Source organism: Aquarana catesbeiana, linkage group LG12, assembly GCF_042186555.1.
Source record: "Aquarana catesbeiana isolate 2022-GZ linkage group LG12, ASM4218655v1, whole genome shotgun sequence".
Classification (NCBI taxonomy): domain Eukaryota; kingdom Metazoa; phylum Chordata; class Amphibia; order Anura; family Ranidae; genus Aquarana; species Aquarana catesbeiana.
Window position 1 is genome coordinate 145,844,501 of NC_133335.1, and position 17,123 is coordinate 145,861,623.

Here is a 17,123-nt window from a genome sequence, read left to right on the forward strand (position 1 = left end):
TCCCCAAAAACCCTTCCTCCATAGAATAAAAGTATCGAGAACTTTTTCAGAGGAAAAAAAAAAAAAAAAAAAAAAAAAAAAAAAAAACACTTTATCTGGGTGCTCTCACTCAGAATACATAAGCTTTCTTAGCCATGAATGGATAGAAAAAGCATGAACAGAATGGGGGGGGCTTTTAGTGAACCGAAAGCAATCAACTGCATTACTGACAGTAAAAATGTGAAGTGGACCAATTCATTGAGCGACTGTAAACAACCTTTCCTACGAGCTTGATACTTCGCATCAGGTTCTTCGGAAGAGGAGAGCCTTTCCCTGGTCCTAGAGAGAAATTCACCATCCCTCGCTCCTTGTTCCTCAGTATGAGGGTCTTGAGCAATGGACGGGGACCTGTTACGCTTAGTCCCACTCTGGGATACGATTAAGGCATCAAACTTTTACTTCAAGCTTAAAGTGGTAGAAGAAAAAACCTTCTCCTTAGTAATATACACAGGGCCTGCAGTGTTTAAGAGCAGCTGCAACACTTGCCCCTGCTGACAGCTCACCGTGACCAGCCATATTACTCTCAGAGGAGGATGCCATCTTACTGGGATGGATCTAGGCTTCCGTGTGACTAAATAAGTCTTTCTAGAGCCCTTTATTGAGGTGGTGTTTTTACCCCCTTCTGCCATAGCCCGATGCACAAAGCAGAGGTACTAGCAGAAGGAATGCATCCACTGCTTGAGCAAATAGTCCAGCTCTATCACTGCTATTAATGCTTAGCCTGATGCAGTAGTAAAATGTGTCAAAGGAATGCCTGTGTCACCAACCTCACTGCTCGTGTCCCTCCTGCAGCATAAACAACACAATGGTGTTTTAAAAAGCAGACCTTCCCGCGCTGGACGTTGGAGGACGCCAACGCCGAGCTAAGCCCCGCCCCTTCCCCCCCAAAAATAGTTTTCCCGCGTGAGCGCGTGCCCCTGATCCTATAGGATCCACCGGGAGGAAGGAGGAATGGCGGAGGGGGGCCTGGGAGCCGCCGAGCAGCATGCTATTCGTGCCGTTTTTTTTTTTTTTAATAAAAAAAACCTTTGGCGCCCTTTCCCAGAGAAAAGGGGAAGAAAAAACAGCAAAGGGGGGCATCTGGTGGGGAGAGAAAACTTGCTGTTTCCTGGACAAACGTGAGCTCTGAGAGGCTTGAGATGTAAGTGCTCAATACAGCCCCCAGTGGTGACAGTGGTATGACAACATTTACTAATTTAAAAGGAGACATAAGAAAATTTTTTTTAAATTCTTAGAAAACTCCACTTACCTTTCCCGCCGCAGGGTTTTGTGGTAAACCAACAGACCCAATCTTCACCCTTCACGGTGGGTTCCGTTAAAACTTTAGGAGCTGGGGACCTGGGAGGAAACCCACAATCCCGGACCTGTAATAGCCCCTCCGCCAGTAAAACTTTGTTCTTACTACCAAAAAGTACTGGATCCCGGGGTCCAGCTCTCTAAAAGAGAAGCGTTACAGGCAAGACCTCGTTTCTTCGGATACGAGGCCCGGGTACCATTCAATTCGGCCAAAAAGACACCGAATGGATCTGGTCTGCATGGCTAGCCCCAACAAGGATTGTTCCAGTGGAGCTCAGCACAGCAAATCTTCACTCGTGACCAACACCTTAGACACTGGCGAAAAAACTGAGGTACTCCCACCAGTGGGAGGGGTTATATAGGGAGTGCACTTTTTAATTTTGGGCGTGCCAGTGTCCATCACCTGAAGGTGGCCCTATAACCCACATAGTAACTACTATGGCTCTGATGTACGATAATAAGAAAAAAGGTGCTATATTCATCCAGCACATGTGCAATTGCAATGCAGCATTTGTTTCCCCAAACATAATCCTACAAACACACAAACCTGAACAGTGATCATCACCATCTTCCAGTTTTCGCTTCTTGAGGTTTGGCTGGAAAAAAAAAAAAAAAAAAAGGGAAAGGGGAAAGAAGCAGTTATGTACAGTGAAAGCAAACAAAAGGAGGCCCTCCCATTCCCTGGTCAATATCTATTCAAGAGGAAGCTAGTTCACAAAATGTTAGTTCAGTAAACGTGGCCTGTGTTGAAGCAACCAATTCTAGTGGTCATTTTACTCAAAATAGACTAGAACAAGAAAACATGGAATGGTATGGATGGGTAAAAGCATAATAATATCTCTTCCCACCCCCATCTACACCCCTTTTATATGTTGTCCACATATGTGTTCTATAATTAATGGATCGCAGATATAGGGTAAGTAGCAGGCAGAAGTGTTCATTTCATATCTTTGTTTTACTACAGACCTAGATCAGGAGATAATCTATCAATCTGCTAGTTTACAAAATGACATACAACTAAACAGAAAGTACTACACAAATTATTCTTTATAAAATAGTTGCAGCTGATAAAGTCAACTTTGCACTGCACTTTGTAGCAGGAACTTACGCCATCCAATCCATCATGGCTGTTAGTCAGTAGAATGGGATCTGGTACTGGCAGATTCATTTCTGAATGTATTTGTGTTAGGTCTTGGACATTGAGCATGGGTTCCTGAGAATAAGTAAAGACAAAGAAAAAATAAATAAAAGAAAACATGAAAAAAAAAAAAAAAAAAAAAATTAAGGAGCAGTCCTACCTTGAGAAAGCTGTCCAGTTCTAACAACTTCTTTGGAAAAAAAGCAGCAACCAAGTCTTCAGCCTTAAGATGGGGGGGGGGAAAGGATTTTTTCATCATCATTAACTTCATATTTTCTCACTTTTTCCACACATATTTTATACATTTTTTTTTCAGGACACTATTAGCAATCATCCCCACACATGTGGAATGTGTTGTGGTGATTGGGCATGCTATGGAGGTTTCTTGGCTGGGTTCCTTGCCTCAGCTCCAAGACAGACAGTTTGGGGGTCCGTCTTGCTCGATGCTAGCCAAGCACAGTAGACCCCTTTCTCCCCATGAGGTCTTTCTCCCCTTAGGGGGTAGAATATATTAATACTGCATACCCATTTGTATTTTCAGTTTATCTCTGTAACCAACTCCTGATGAATGGCATATAGCCATGAAATGCGTCAAGTTTCCATGGGGTGCTCAGTCAAGTCTGGCTCATTACCTATTCACTGGCCCATATATTCCTTCATTCAAAATTTCTTGGAGTACTAAGTGATTAATAATGTGTATCTTCCTTCGTTTTTACAGCAGCTCTGTTGCATATGGTGTACCAATGCCTGTTAATAGGAAATATCTTGTACTACATCTACAATTGACCATGTTCAATATTTATATCATTTACCTTATTGCCAAATGCTGTCTCTGACATGTGTACATATATGTATTTATACCATTTCATCAATAAATTATTCGCTACATATATGTCAGCTTGGCAGCACATGAAAAAGTATCAATGTATCCAATGTGTGTGTACAAAAATATATATATATATATATATATATATATATATATATATATATATATATATATATATATATATATATATATATATATATATATATATATATATATATATATATATATATATATATATATACACATACATACACACACACACACACATATATATATACATACACACATATACATACATACACACAGTTACATAGTAGGTGAGGTTGAAAAGAGAGACACAAGTCCAACCCATGTGTGTGATTATATGTTAGTATTACATTGTATATCCATGTATGTTGCGGTCGTTCAGGTGCTTCGCTAATAGTTTCAAGAAACTATCGATGTTCCCCGCTGAGACCACCATCTGTGGAAGGGAATTCCACATCCTTTGTGGCTCTTACAGTAAAGAACCCTCTACGTAGTTTAAGGTTAAACCTCTTTTCTTTTAATTTTAATGAGTGGCCACGAGTGTCTTTAAACTCCCTTCTGCAAAAGAGTTTTATCCCTATTGTGGGGTCACCAGTATGGTATTTGTATACTGAAATCATATCCCCTCTCAAGCGTCTCTTCTCCAGAGAAAATAAGTTCAGTTCTTGCAACCTTTCCTCATAACGAATATCCTCCAGACCCTTTATTAGCTTTGTTGCCCTTCTTTGTACTCACTCCATTTCCAGTACATCCTTCCTGAGGACTGGTGCCCAAAACTGGACAGCCTAGGTGTGGCCAGACCAGAGTCTAGTAGAGCGGGAGAATTATCGTTTTATCTCTGGAGTTGATCCTCTTTTTAATGCATGACAATATTCTGTTTGCTTTGTTAGCAGCAGCTTGGCATTGCATGCCATTGCTGAGCCCATCTACTAGGACCCCCTAGTACACACACACACACACACACACACACACACACACAGTTGTGCTCATAAGTTTACATACCCGGGCAGAATTTATATGATTTCTTGGCCATTTTTCAGAGAATATGAATGAGAACACAAACATTTTTTCACTCATGTTAGTGTTTGGCTGAAGTCATTATCAACCGTTTACTCTTTTTAAATCATAATGACAACAGAAACTAGCCAAAATGACCCTGATCAAAAGTTTACATATCCCAGTTCTTAATACCGTGTATTGCCCCCTTTAACATCAATGACGGCTTGAAGTCATTTGGGGTATTTGTGGATGAGGCTCTTTAACTTCTCAGATGGTAAAGCTGCCCATTCCGCTTGACAAAAAGCATCCAGTTCCTGTAAATTCTTGGGCTGTCTTGCATGAACTGCACGTTTGAGATCTCCCCAGAGTGGCTCAATGATATTGAGGTCAGGAGACTGAGATGACCACTCCAGAACCTTCACTTTATTCTGCTGTAGCCAATGAGAGGTCGACTTGGCCTTGTGTTTTGGATTATTGTCATGTTGGAATGTCCAAGTACGTCCCATGTGCAGCTTCCTGGCTGATGAATTCAAAAGTTCCTCCAGGACTTTTTGATAACATACTGCATTCATCTTGCCATCAATTTTGACCAAATTTCCTGTGCCTTTGTAGCTCACACATCCCCAAAACATCAGCGATCCACCTCCGTGTTTCAATATTGGTCTCATCACTCCAAATGACACTGCGCCAGAGGGTTTGAGGCTTGTCTCTGTGCCGTTTGGCATATTGTAACCGGGATACTTTGTGGCATTTGCGTAGTAATGGCTTTCTTCTGGCGACTCAACCATGCAGTAGAGCTGCACAATCGTTCAATTGTGATTTCGATTCAACCCCTCTGACGATCTCCCGATTCTTTCATATAACAAGTGGAGAAACTTATCTGCTCACTCAGCTGTCAAAAGAAAACATCCAGGCAGTCTGCCAAGTTTCTAAAATGAAACATTGTAAGCAACTGCCTTCTTAGATCAAAAGGAAACTTCTGTGTGTAAAGAAAAAAAATCCAGGCAGTCTGCCAAATTTTTAAACAACGTGTAAATAAATGCATGAAGTTTAACCACTTAAAGTCTAAAATCTTTTTCTGACTTAAGTTAAAAATCAATATTTTTTGCTAGAAAAATTACTTGGAACCCCCAAAACATTATATATTTTATTAGAGACCCTAGGGAATAAAATGTCAATTGCTGCAATATTTTATGTCACACTGTATTTGCCCAGCGGTCTTTCAAACACAATTTTTTGGGAAAAAAAAAAAAGTGTAACAGTAAAGTTAGCCCAATTTTTTTGTTTTAAATGTGAAAGATGTTACACCACGAGAAGCGTGAGCAAAGAAATCGTGATTCTCATTTTCGCCAGAATCGTGCAGCTCTACCATGCAGCCCATCTTTCTTCAAGTTCCTCCTTTTTATGCATCTTGAAACAGCCACACCACATGTTTTCAGAGAGTCCTGCATTTCATCTGAAGTTACTTGTGGGTTTTTCTTTGCATCCCAAACAGTTTTCCTTGCAGTTGTGGCTGAAATTTTAGTTGGTCTACCTAACCGTGGTTTGGTTTCAACAAAACCCCTCATTTTCCACGTCTTGATTAGAGTTTGAACACTGCTGATTGCTTGTAACTCAATGAATTGAGAATGCTAAACAGATCACAAGGTGAGGATGTTTACCTTTAATAGCCATTCAAACCCCTTTGTGTCAACTTGTGTGCATGTTAAAAGGCCAAAATTACCAGGGTAAACTTTTGATCAGGGTCATTTGGGTAGTTTGTGGTCATTATGATTTAAAAAGAATAGCTTAATGATGAACTAGGGATTGACTGATTATTGCGGGCAGATAACGGCATTTTCCAAAACAATCGGCATCGGTCGCAAACTGGACCGATATTGGTCTCCACGGGCCGCGGTCATCTTTTTGGGGCCCAGAAGCCTGCAGGACACGCACACAACGTCATTATGCCACTGGGCCCAAGCTTCCCTCTTCTCTCGACACTCGGGCAGACACGCCAGCCAGGCATCCACTGTAAGGTGCCTGCCAGCAAGCTCACCCACCCACAGCAGGGTGCCTGCCAGCAAGCCCACCCACAGCAGGGTGCCTGCCATTTTTAACCTATTTTAAATTCCAATGCAGATGGATGCTGAGAGAAAAAGTTAAAAAGTGTGGGTCTGGGACTATTTCTCGTCTCAACCATCTCCAGGAAAAGAAGCAGTGTGCAACACATGGGATCAACAGCAAAAAACAAAAATACGTCAAATCTTTGGGCCCATCTAAAGCCTCGTACAAACGATCCAATTGTTGGCAGGTGATGGTGTGATGACAGACTGTTGGCCTAAAATCTGACTGTTAGTACGCTCCTTCAGACAATTGTGGTCCAACTTTAGGCCAACAAATGTTGGATGGCAGGCTAGTAAATTTTTGTCAGACAATGGTCTGTTGTCATTTTCGTATCGTCTGTACACAAATCTGTCACACAAAAAACCAAAAGTACAAACACGCATGCTCGGAATCAATGCTCAAACACGACATTAGCAGAAGGTTCCCAAAGGGTGGCGCTCAAGAGCTGAAATTTCACGGAGTACATCTCTACGTTTGGGTTTGTTGGCCGACAATTGTGTGCCATTATGCAAGACAAGATCCAGACACATGCCCTTTTGACAAAAGTCTGAGGCTCTGTTGGCCAACAATCCCATTGTGTGTACGAGGCTTAAGAGTTCATCATGTTGAATTGTATAATGAAGCACAGAGAAAACAAAGTGAAATACCACAATCCCAAACAATAAAAGATATGTTTCAGAAAAAAGCTAAGTGGAAGAGCACAACAGCTGGACAAAGCAATCACAGAGATGGTTACGGATAACCAGCCATTTACCATGGTGTCCGACTCTGGATTTCAGCAGTTGATGTCCATAGCTGAGCCAAGGTACCCACTGAAGAGTGAAAAGTATTATCGAAACGAAATGCTGGGACAACAAAAAGGTAGTTGAGAAAGTAAAGGCTATGCTGCAACCAGAGAATGCTGGCAACTCACTCTCCTTCACGACTGACTGCTGATCAGGAACAACAGTCACTAGAGAGAGTCTTACGTGCCACTTCATTGACAGCAGATGGACAAAAAGGCAATTGGTGTTGAAAACAAAAGGTGATGCAAGGATCCCACACTGGGGAGTACATTAGAGAAATGTTTCTAGGCATGCTTCAAGAGGGAATAAACAAAGACCTAGTGATGCTTGTGCTTCGTGACAGCGGTGCAAACATGGTGAAAGGAATGAGGCTTGCTGAAGTGTCCGACCTCAGTTGCATGGCACACACCCTGCAACTTGTGGTAAATGATAGTCTGTCAAGCCAGAGAGCTTTGATCGACATATATGGCAAGCTGAAGAGACGGGGAGGCCATTTCCACCATTCAGTTCCTGCCAAGCAGCGACTGAGATACATTCAGGCAGACCTTGGCCTACCCCCAAAACAGCCTAATTCAGGCTGTTCCAACGCATTGGAATCCAACACGTCATATGCTGCAAAGAATGCTGGAACAGAAGCGAGCTCTTGAGCATCTATTCAGGTGAACATGGAGGATATAGTTGTCCTACTGCTGATCAGTGGAACATTGTAGCCGATGTCATTGAGACTCTCCTCCCCATAGAGGAAGTGACACTAGAAGCGAGTCATTATGACTCCTCTGTCATCCCATGTGCGAGTGCTGAAGATGCTTTTTTAATTGAAAGAAGGACCCAACACACGTGGCATTAAAACATTCAGGCAGGTCATGAGGGACAGCCTCAAACGCTTTGAGAAGCATGACGAGAATAAAAATGTTGTGCTGGCATGTCTTTTGGATTCTCAATACAAGAACCATGCTTTCTCTTCTGATGTATCGGCCAAGGCAAAACAATGGCTGAGAGAAGATCAACACAAGCTGCTGGAGGTTCCTGCAGAAAGGTCAAATTTGGAAGAGCAGGTTACTAATCTGGAAGAGCAGGATGCTGCAAAAACAGACAAGCATCAAAAAAAGACAGCGAGCAGAAGAGAATCATCATGGTCGAATTGACATGCCATGCTCAGTGTGTTTTTTGGGGCCTCATGCGGAGGATTCTTCTAAATGTGCATCAATAATCAGCCTGGATGATGAACTTCATCTCTATTTGAAGGAACCAGTAATTGACAGAAGTGATCCTCTTCAGTGGTGGAAAGAAAAGTCACGCTAAAAAAAGACTTGCCTCTTGTGCTAGAAGATACCTCTGGTCCTACTTCATCTGTACCAAGGAAGCGTGTTTTCAGTGAAGTGGCAGCTATTTATGGGAGGAAAAAAAAAAAAACACAAACAAACAAACAAACAAACAAACTAGGGGTGCACCGAATTTACATTTTGGTACCGAAAATGAAGGATGCACTAGGCCGAACACAGATACCGAAAATGACAGTTTAAAAAAATATTTATATTTTTATATATAAATTTTATTATATTCAACTTTTTAATATTGTCAATTTATCATCAATTTGGATATGAATTTATTGTTGGCCATTATTGGCACCTTTAGTGCAGTCTGCAGTGTCTAACCATCTCTTGAATCATGTCTGCAATCTCTTACTTAAAACACGTTGCCAAGATTATTAGCAAAGTTTTCATTTTGTGTACCTCTAGTAGATATGATATAGGAGATGGTCAGAGACTGAAGACATGATGCTAGAGATCAATGCAGCCTCACCAGTGCCCATCATATGCAGCCTACCAATGCCCAGCAGCCTCACCAATGCCCCAGGGTCATATGCAGCCTGCCTGTGTCTGGATCAGAGCTGCGATCTCTGTATATCACGGAGCTGGATTTGAATTGCTCGGGCCGCAGTAACAATGTCCCGCCTCCTGTGATCAAATCACATTGATTCAATGTCTCGGCATTGGATCAGTGTGCAGTCTATCACAGAAGGTGGGACATTGTTACTACAGTCCTGACAATTCAGCTCCGTGACACACGGAGATCGCAGGGAGGGGAGGGAGGACTGGGCGGCACCTGGGGCGGACCCCGCCCCCTTCCGGTATCTGCCATTTTTTTCTTTTTGGCCTGAAATACAAAAAAAAAAAAAAAAAAGGATCCCCCCCCCCCCCCCCACACCATTTTCGTCTGATAATTTTCGGCGGAAGAAATTTCGGTGCACCTCTAAAGAAAAACAGACCGTTTAACAGGTGAACATGCTGAAAGGTTATGCTTTTTGCACTATAATATTGTTCTACTTAAATGGGAGTATTGAAGAACATTTTTGGGAAGCCATTTAAGAAGTTGTTTTTCAAGCACTTTATTCTCCCAGTTGTTTGCCTTTAGGCCTTGTTCATCACACCATGGTGCACTGCAGACAGATATGTCAGTTTTGAAATCTGTTTTTCTCCCATCAGTTTTCAAGTGAAGAACGAGCCCGTATTGTTTCATTTTAATAAACATTAACATGTTCATTTTATACCAGATTTGTGCATAAAATTGGTGTTATTTTCGAAAAGTTTAAATGTACAAAATATCGGCAAATAATATCAGCTATCAGCAGGAGAGACGGCAAACAAATGGTTATCAGGGGCGTGTCCAAGATGACAGAGTGACCGGACGTCTTTCCCGAAGCTCTGCTGGAGTGTTCTCCTAATATCATCCACACCAGAGTTTGGTGGTGTTCTGCGCTGCTGGGTGGACGCCTTCTAAATCCTCCGGCCGTGGGAAAGCTGCCAGGAGGATCCGTTTTCCCCCAGATATATCCTGGGGGGGGGGGGGGCGGATTTGGGGGAAATCGCTGTAAGAGAAACATCATCCACATCATTGGTCTGACAGGAGGGGCTGAGGGAAAAAAAACCTACAGTCTTTGCGGAATAACTTTTGCGCTCCCTTTTACCAGCAGCAACACAATCGGCTGCTGATTTTCCCTGACTGCTCTGTGGAGATACAGAAGCTTCGCAGGTCCTTTGATTCGGTTAAAGCTGCATTCCGTACCAGAGGGCTTAAATATATAGTGTCCTTTTCCTGCTGAGAGTCGTCAATGGTGAGATGGTGCGGTTCTGTCTCTCCCCCAAAGATGATGCGGACTGGCTAGAGTCCTTACCCCTGGGGGGGGCTGAAGATCCTGGACATCGCTGCAATCTGGTTACTACTCATCTGCCTGCTGTTCCCGAGCTGTGATCCCTAAGATTTAATTTGTTTGTTTTTTTCAGTTGGTGGGAGGCCCCTTACTTACCTTGTTTGTCCCCTGTTTTTGTCTAGGGGGACTTTTGGGGGTCTCTTCCCTTATATTGGGGTTCCTCACGGACTACAGAGGTCATAGAGCTGCTGCAGCTACACAGGCCCTTTCAAGATGTGTGCCCCTGGCTTAGTCCAGGCGATTGACTCTGGTAATATTTTTTTCCCCCCCTCTTACCAGCACCTCCTGATGGGAACTTTAGGTCTCTATTGCTACTATCATTTCCAGAAGGCTGTCAGGACGGACTAGTTATGGATTGCTTTTCACTCTAGTTTTGCTACCACGTCTCCTGTGTTCCAGTTGCCGGGGATCCATGCGGTCTCACACTATATGAGATCCAGGGGGGTGAGCAGTTGCTAACCAATGGTGGACAAGAGTTTCTTTTGGTCTGTTATTTGCTTGTTTATGTGGAGATTAATATGTACAATTGTATCTTTTATGGCATGGTCCGTTGTTTCTTGATATATTAAATGGCATTGTGTTACTGATATGGGGTACAATTGGGAATGCATTGGCCCTGTTTGGGAAGGTTCCTCTGGCTGCGGTCCCTTGGGGTGTTGGAGTGCGGGCTGGCTTGCATTGGCTCAGGTTCATTTATGTGGTTCTAATCTTATGGCAGCTGTATGTGTAATCTCCTGGAACGTTCAGGGGCTTAATTCCGCTGTCAAGAAATCCCTGGTGTTCAAATACCTCAAAAAAAAAAACAAACCCCACACAACCCCCAGATTGTTATTTTACAAGAGACACACTTAGTGAGATCTCGTATCCTAGGTCTCGAAAAGGGATGGGTTGGCTCACAATCACGCCACATGCCTCGGCCACTGGGGGGGTGGGGGGTCAGTATACTGGTACATAAATCTCTTCCCTTTCAGCTCTTGGACATTAGAACAGAATCTGAAGGGGTGCTATATAATGATGCATGCTTCGATAGAGAATGTACCCCTGGTGGGCTTATACTTGCCACCTCCGGCAGATGCCTCCTTACTTGGAGTTATTATGCGAACTGTATTGACATATGTGTTGGGTGATTTACTGTTCCTGGGGGATTTCAACATGACCCCTACTCCAGATCTGGACAGACTCTACCTCCCGTTGGTCCCCTGACCTGGCTCAGTGGATGGGTTACATAGTAGGTGAGGTTGAAAAAAAAGACACAAGTCCATCAAGGCCAATCTATGTGTGTGATTATGTGTCAGTATTACATATCCCTGTATGTTGCGGTCATTCAGGTGATTATCTAATAGTTTCTTGAAGCTATCAATGCTCCCCGCTGAGACCACCGCCTGTGGAAGGGAATTCCACATCCTTGCCGCTCTTACAGTAAAGAACCCTCTGCGTAGTTTAAGGTTAAACCTCTTTTCTTCTAATTGTAATGAGTGGCCACGAGTCCTATTAAACTCTCCTGCGAAAAAGTTTTATCCCTATTGTGGGGTCACCAGTACAGTATTTGTAAATTGAAATCATATCCCCTCTCAAGCGTCTCTTCTCCAGAGAGAATAAGTTCAGCGCTCTCAACCTTTCCTCATAACTAAGACCCTCCAGACCCTTTATTAGCTTTGTTGCCCTTCTTTGTACTCGCTCCATTTCCAGTACATCCCGCCTGAGGACTGGTGCCCAGAACTGGACAGCATACTCCAGGTGCGGCCGGACCAGAGTCTTGTAGAGCGGGAGAATTATCGTTTTATCTCTGGAGTTGATCCCCCTTTTAATGCATGCCAATATTCTGTTTGCTTTATTAGCAGCAGCTTGGCATTGCATGCCATTGCTGAGCCTATCATCTACTAGGACCCCCAGGTCCTTTTCCATCCTAGATTCCCCCAGAGGTTCTCCCCCAAGTGTATAGATTGCATTCATATTTTTGCCACCCAAATGCATTATTTTACATTTTTCTACATTGAACCTCATTTGCCATGTAGTCGCCCACCCCATGAATTTGTTCAGGTCTTTTTGCAAGGTTTCCACATCCTGCGGAGAAGTTATTGCCCTGCTTAGCTTAGTATCGTCTGCAAATACAGAGATTGAACTGTTTATCCCATCCTCCAGGTTGTTTATAAACAAATTAAATAGGATTGGTCCCAGCACAGAACCCTGGGGAACCCCACTACCCACCCCTGACCATTCTGAGTACTCCCCATTTATCACCACCCTCTGAACACGCCCTTGTAGCCAGTTTTCAATCCATGTACTCACCCTATGGTCCATGCCAACGGACCTTATTTTGTACAGTAAACGTTTATGGGGAACTGTGTCAAATGCTTTTGCAAAATCCAGATACACCACGTCTACGGGCCTTCCTTTATCTAGATGGCAACTCACCTCCTCATAGAAGGTTAATAGATTGGTTTGGCAAGAACGATTCTTCATGAATCCATGCTGATTACTGCTAATGATATCGTTCTTATTAATAAAATCTTGTATATAGTCCCTTATCATCCCCTCCAAGAGTTTACATACTATTGATGTTAGGCTAACTGGTCTGTAATTCCCAGGGATGTTTTTTGGGCCCTTTTTAAATATTGGTGCTACATTGGCTTTTCTCCAATCAGCTGGTACCATTCCAGTCAATAGACTGTCTGTAAAAATTAGGAACGGTTTGGCAATCACCTGACTGAGTTCCCCAAGTACCCTCGGATGCAAGCCATCTGGTCCCGGTGATTTATTAATGTTAAGTTTCTCAAGTCTAATTTTAATTCCGTCCTCTTAACCATGGAGGTGCTTCCTGTTTTGTGTCATGAGGATAAACACTGCAGTTTTGATTACTGAAGCCCCCCCGATTCACTCGTGAAGACTGAGGAGAAGAATAAATTCAATACCTTTGCCATCTCCCCATCCTTTGTAACCAGATGTCCTTCCTCATTCTTTATGGGGCCAATATGGTCTGTCCTCCCTTTTTTACTGTTTACATACTTAAAGAATTTCTTGGGATTTTTTTTGCTCTCCTCCGCTATGTGTCTTTCATGTTCTATCTTAGCCGTCCTAATTGCACCCTTACATTTCTTATTGCATTCTTTATAAAGGATGATCCCTCAAACTTGTATTTTTTGAAGGCCTTCTCCTTTGCTTTTATATGCATTTTTACATTGGAGTTAAGCCATCCAGGATTTTTGTTCGCTCTTTTAAATTTATTACCCAATGGGATACATTGGCTAATGCCCTTATTTAATATGCTCTTAAAGCAAACCCATCTCTCCTCCGTATTCTTTGTTCCTAATATTTTATCCCAATGTATGCAGCAAGGTTTGTAGTTTAGGGAAGTTGGCTCTTTTGAAATTCAGTGTCTTTGTGTTCCCTTCATGTTTCCTATTTGTGTGACTTGTGATCGCTGTTACCTAAATTGCCCCGTATTTCCACATCTGTGATCAGGTCTGTATTGTTGATAATCAGTAGATCCAGTAATGTTTTATTTCTAGTTGGTGCGTCTACCATCTGACCCATAAAATTGTTCTGCAAGACATTAAGGAAATGGCGAGCCTTAAATGAATGCGTGGTTCCCTCCACCCAGTCTATGTCTGGATAATTAAAATCCCCCATTATGATAACACTTCCCATCCTTGCTGCTAATCCAATTTGTGATAGGAGATCCATCTCCACTTCCTCCCTCAGGTTAGGGGGCCTATAGCATACTCCCAGTATTATTTTCCCCTTAGCTTCATCCCTTTGGAGCTCTACCCATAAGGATTCCATCTCCTCTCTAGCTCCCTCAGTGATGTCATCTCTCACATTCGCTTGTACATTATTCTTGATATATAGGCATACCCCTCCCCCTTTTTTACCCTCTTTATCCTTGCGGTATAGGGTATACCCTTGAATGTTTGCCAGCCAATCATGAGAGCTGTTGAACCAGGTCTCTGAAATTCCCACAAAATCCAAATCCTCCTTGTACAACAGTATCTCTAGTTCACCCATCTTGTCCGCCATGCTCCTGCCATTGGTGAACATGCCACATAGTTTAGACCGGTCGCATGTTGTCCTCGTATTGGGTGTTTCAAGATTGCAACTAGGACTTGCTACTATACTCACCTTGTGTTTTTGTGCTTTGGTTAACCTACCACTAATGCCCCCAATATTACCCTCTGGAATATCTTCCGCGCTGGCTATCACTGTCTCTGGACCCTCCCCCCCATCGCCTAGTTTAAAAACCCCTCTAACTTTTTGGCCATCTTCATTCCCAGCAGATCTGCACCCTCCTCATTTAGGTGCAGTCTGTCCCTTCTATAGTACCGGTTACCAACTGAGAAGTCGGCCCAGTCCTCCAGGAACCCAAACCCCTCCTTACTACACCAGCTCTTCAGCCACTTGTTTACTTCCCTAATCTCCCTCTGCCTTTCTGGTGTGGCTCGATGTACCGGTAGTATTCCTGAGAACACTACCTTGGAGGTCCTTTTCCTCAATTTAGCACCTAAGTCCCTAAAATCGTTCTTTAGGACACTCCATCTGCCTCTGACTGTCATTTGTGCCAACGTGCACCATGACAGCCGGGTCTTCCCCAGCCCCTCCCAGTAATCTGTCCACAAGATCCGTAATGTGCCAAATCCGAGCGCCCGGTAGACAACATACTGTTCGGCGCTTCAGGTCTTGGTTACAGATTGCCCTCTCTGTCCTAAGAATTGAGTCCCCTACCACCAGAATCTGTCTTTCCTTTCCTTTTGCTGCCCCCCCACTCACTGGAGGAGTTCTTCCCCTGGCAGCTAGGAGAGTCCCTCATCTCCAGCAGTGCTGGTCCCTGACTGGTTTCACCAATGTCACTCAATGGAGCGTACTTATTGGGATGCTCCAGTCCTGGATCGGCCTCCCTGGTACTTCCCTCTCTACCCCTCCTGACTGTCACCCATCTACTCTTTGCTAGTACCTGCACCTCTGTCTCCACCCGCCTCTGTGCTGGCTCCTGTCAGCACCTGCCGTGTACGTTCCTGGCTCACCTTTAGTATGGAGGGACCTCTCAGTGCTGACAGTTGCTTCCCCAGATTCAGAACCTAGGCTTCCAGGGAAACAATGTGCTTACATTTTGCACAACAGTATTCGCCCTCGATCGGATGATCAAGGAACGCATACATGCCGCAAGATGTACAAAGAGTCGCCTCTCCACACCCACCGGGCATCGTACCTATTAAATTCGCTCTGGTGGATGTCTGGAGATACTTTCACCCCCGCTAGCCGGGAGTTTACGTGTCATTCGGCATCCTGCCGGACGTTCTGACGCATTGAATTAATCCTTGCTACCCATACCTTGCTCAGAGTTTCCAAGGTCACCATCCTTTCCAGGGGTGTCTTGGATCATGCTCCGGTGAGGGTTGTACTGTATAGATAGGGGAGAGCGATTGTGGAGCCTGTCCAGATACTGGATAGAGGATCCTGCTGTTCAAGAGAGTATTCGAGAGGGGTTTTGCCAGTACTTGATTGACAATGCTAACTCTACTAACCCAGCTACTACCTAGGATGCGTTTAAGGCCTGGACACCTGGGTGCCTATATATCCTGCATTGCAGTGGCCTGTTAGGCCTCTGCTCAGTCACTAGATAAGTTAGAACAGAGAGGTGGGTGAAAAGGAGGCCTTCTATGTCACTAACCCCATTCCCACTACCTATGGGGACTGGCAGTTCGCCCTGCAGATTATCCCTGCTCCGAGTAGATATGACCCACAAGTCTATGTTAGATACTGCTCAGAGAATATTCGAACATGGCAATAAGAATGGTAGGATGCTGGTGTGGCTTGACAAAGACCAATATGCCATGACGCATATTAGTGGGGTTAAAGACGATACAGGGGAATTACTTAGGTCACCCTCTGACAATCACAGGTTTCTTAGGTATTACAAACATTTGTATTACTCCCGAGTGGCTTATACTACAACTGACCTATACACTTACTTGGATGGGACTGCCTTTCCTAGACTGGACTTGGCTAATCTTGGAGCAGGATATTTCCTTTAGAGGGGGGTTCAGCTGGCCATGACCCCAGGGACAGACGAACTTCCTAGCGAGTTTTACACACACACACACACACACACACACACACACACACACCCCATCTGGATCAGCTTGCCCCAAGACTTACCTCCGCATTTACAACAATTCTTTTTAACCGCTTGATATCCGCGCTATAGCTGAACGACGGCTACAGCGCGGACCTTAATTCCCTGGAGGCCGTCACACGATGGCCTCCCCTGTGCACGCGCCCTGCGATCACCGAGTCACTGAGACTCGGCTGATCACCAATCCAAGTAAGGGGCCGGCCCCTTACCATGTGATCAGCTGTCAGCCAATGACAGCTAATCACATGATCAAAACAAAAGCTCTGATCGTTTTTTTTTTCTCCTCGCGCTGACAGTGCGAGGAGAAAAAAAAAAAGCCGATCACCGGCTCGTTAGCAAGGGACATCGGTCCCGAAGAGGAGGAGGCAATAATGCCTCAATTGTGCCACCAGTACCCCCTGCCAGTGCCACCTGACATTGCCACGTACCAGTGCCCACCAGTGCCACGTACCAGTGCCCACCAGTGCCACGTACCAGTGCCCACCAGTGGTGCCAGTGCCCACCAGTGGTGCCAGTGCCCACCAGTGGTGCCAATCAGTGCCACCTAGCAGTGTTGCCTATCAATG

At 44.1% G+C, this 17,123-nt stretch overlaps 1 protein-coding gene across 1 annotated transcript in view; it reads right to left on the reverse strand.

Annotated features, from left to right (window-relative positions):
- PSME3 (proteasome activator subunit 3) overlaps positions 1 to 17,123 on the reverse strand; it is a 98,899-nt gene that overhangs the window by 42,487 nt on the left and 39,289 nt on the right. Inside the window, exons 3-5 of the mRNA XM_073608382.1 lie at positions 2,634 to 2,696; positions 2,444 to 2,548; positions 1,883 to 1,931 (exon numbers count right to left, since the gene is read on the reverse strand). Of these exons, the coding sequence (XP_073464483.1) occupies positions 1,883 to 1,931; positions 2,444 to 2,548; positions 2,634 to 2,696 (217 nt within the window). The remainder of the gene's footprint in view (positions 1 to 1,882; positions 1,932 to 2,443; positions 2,549 to 2,633; positions 2,697 to 17,123) is intronic.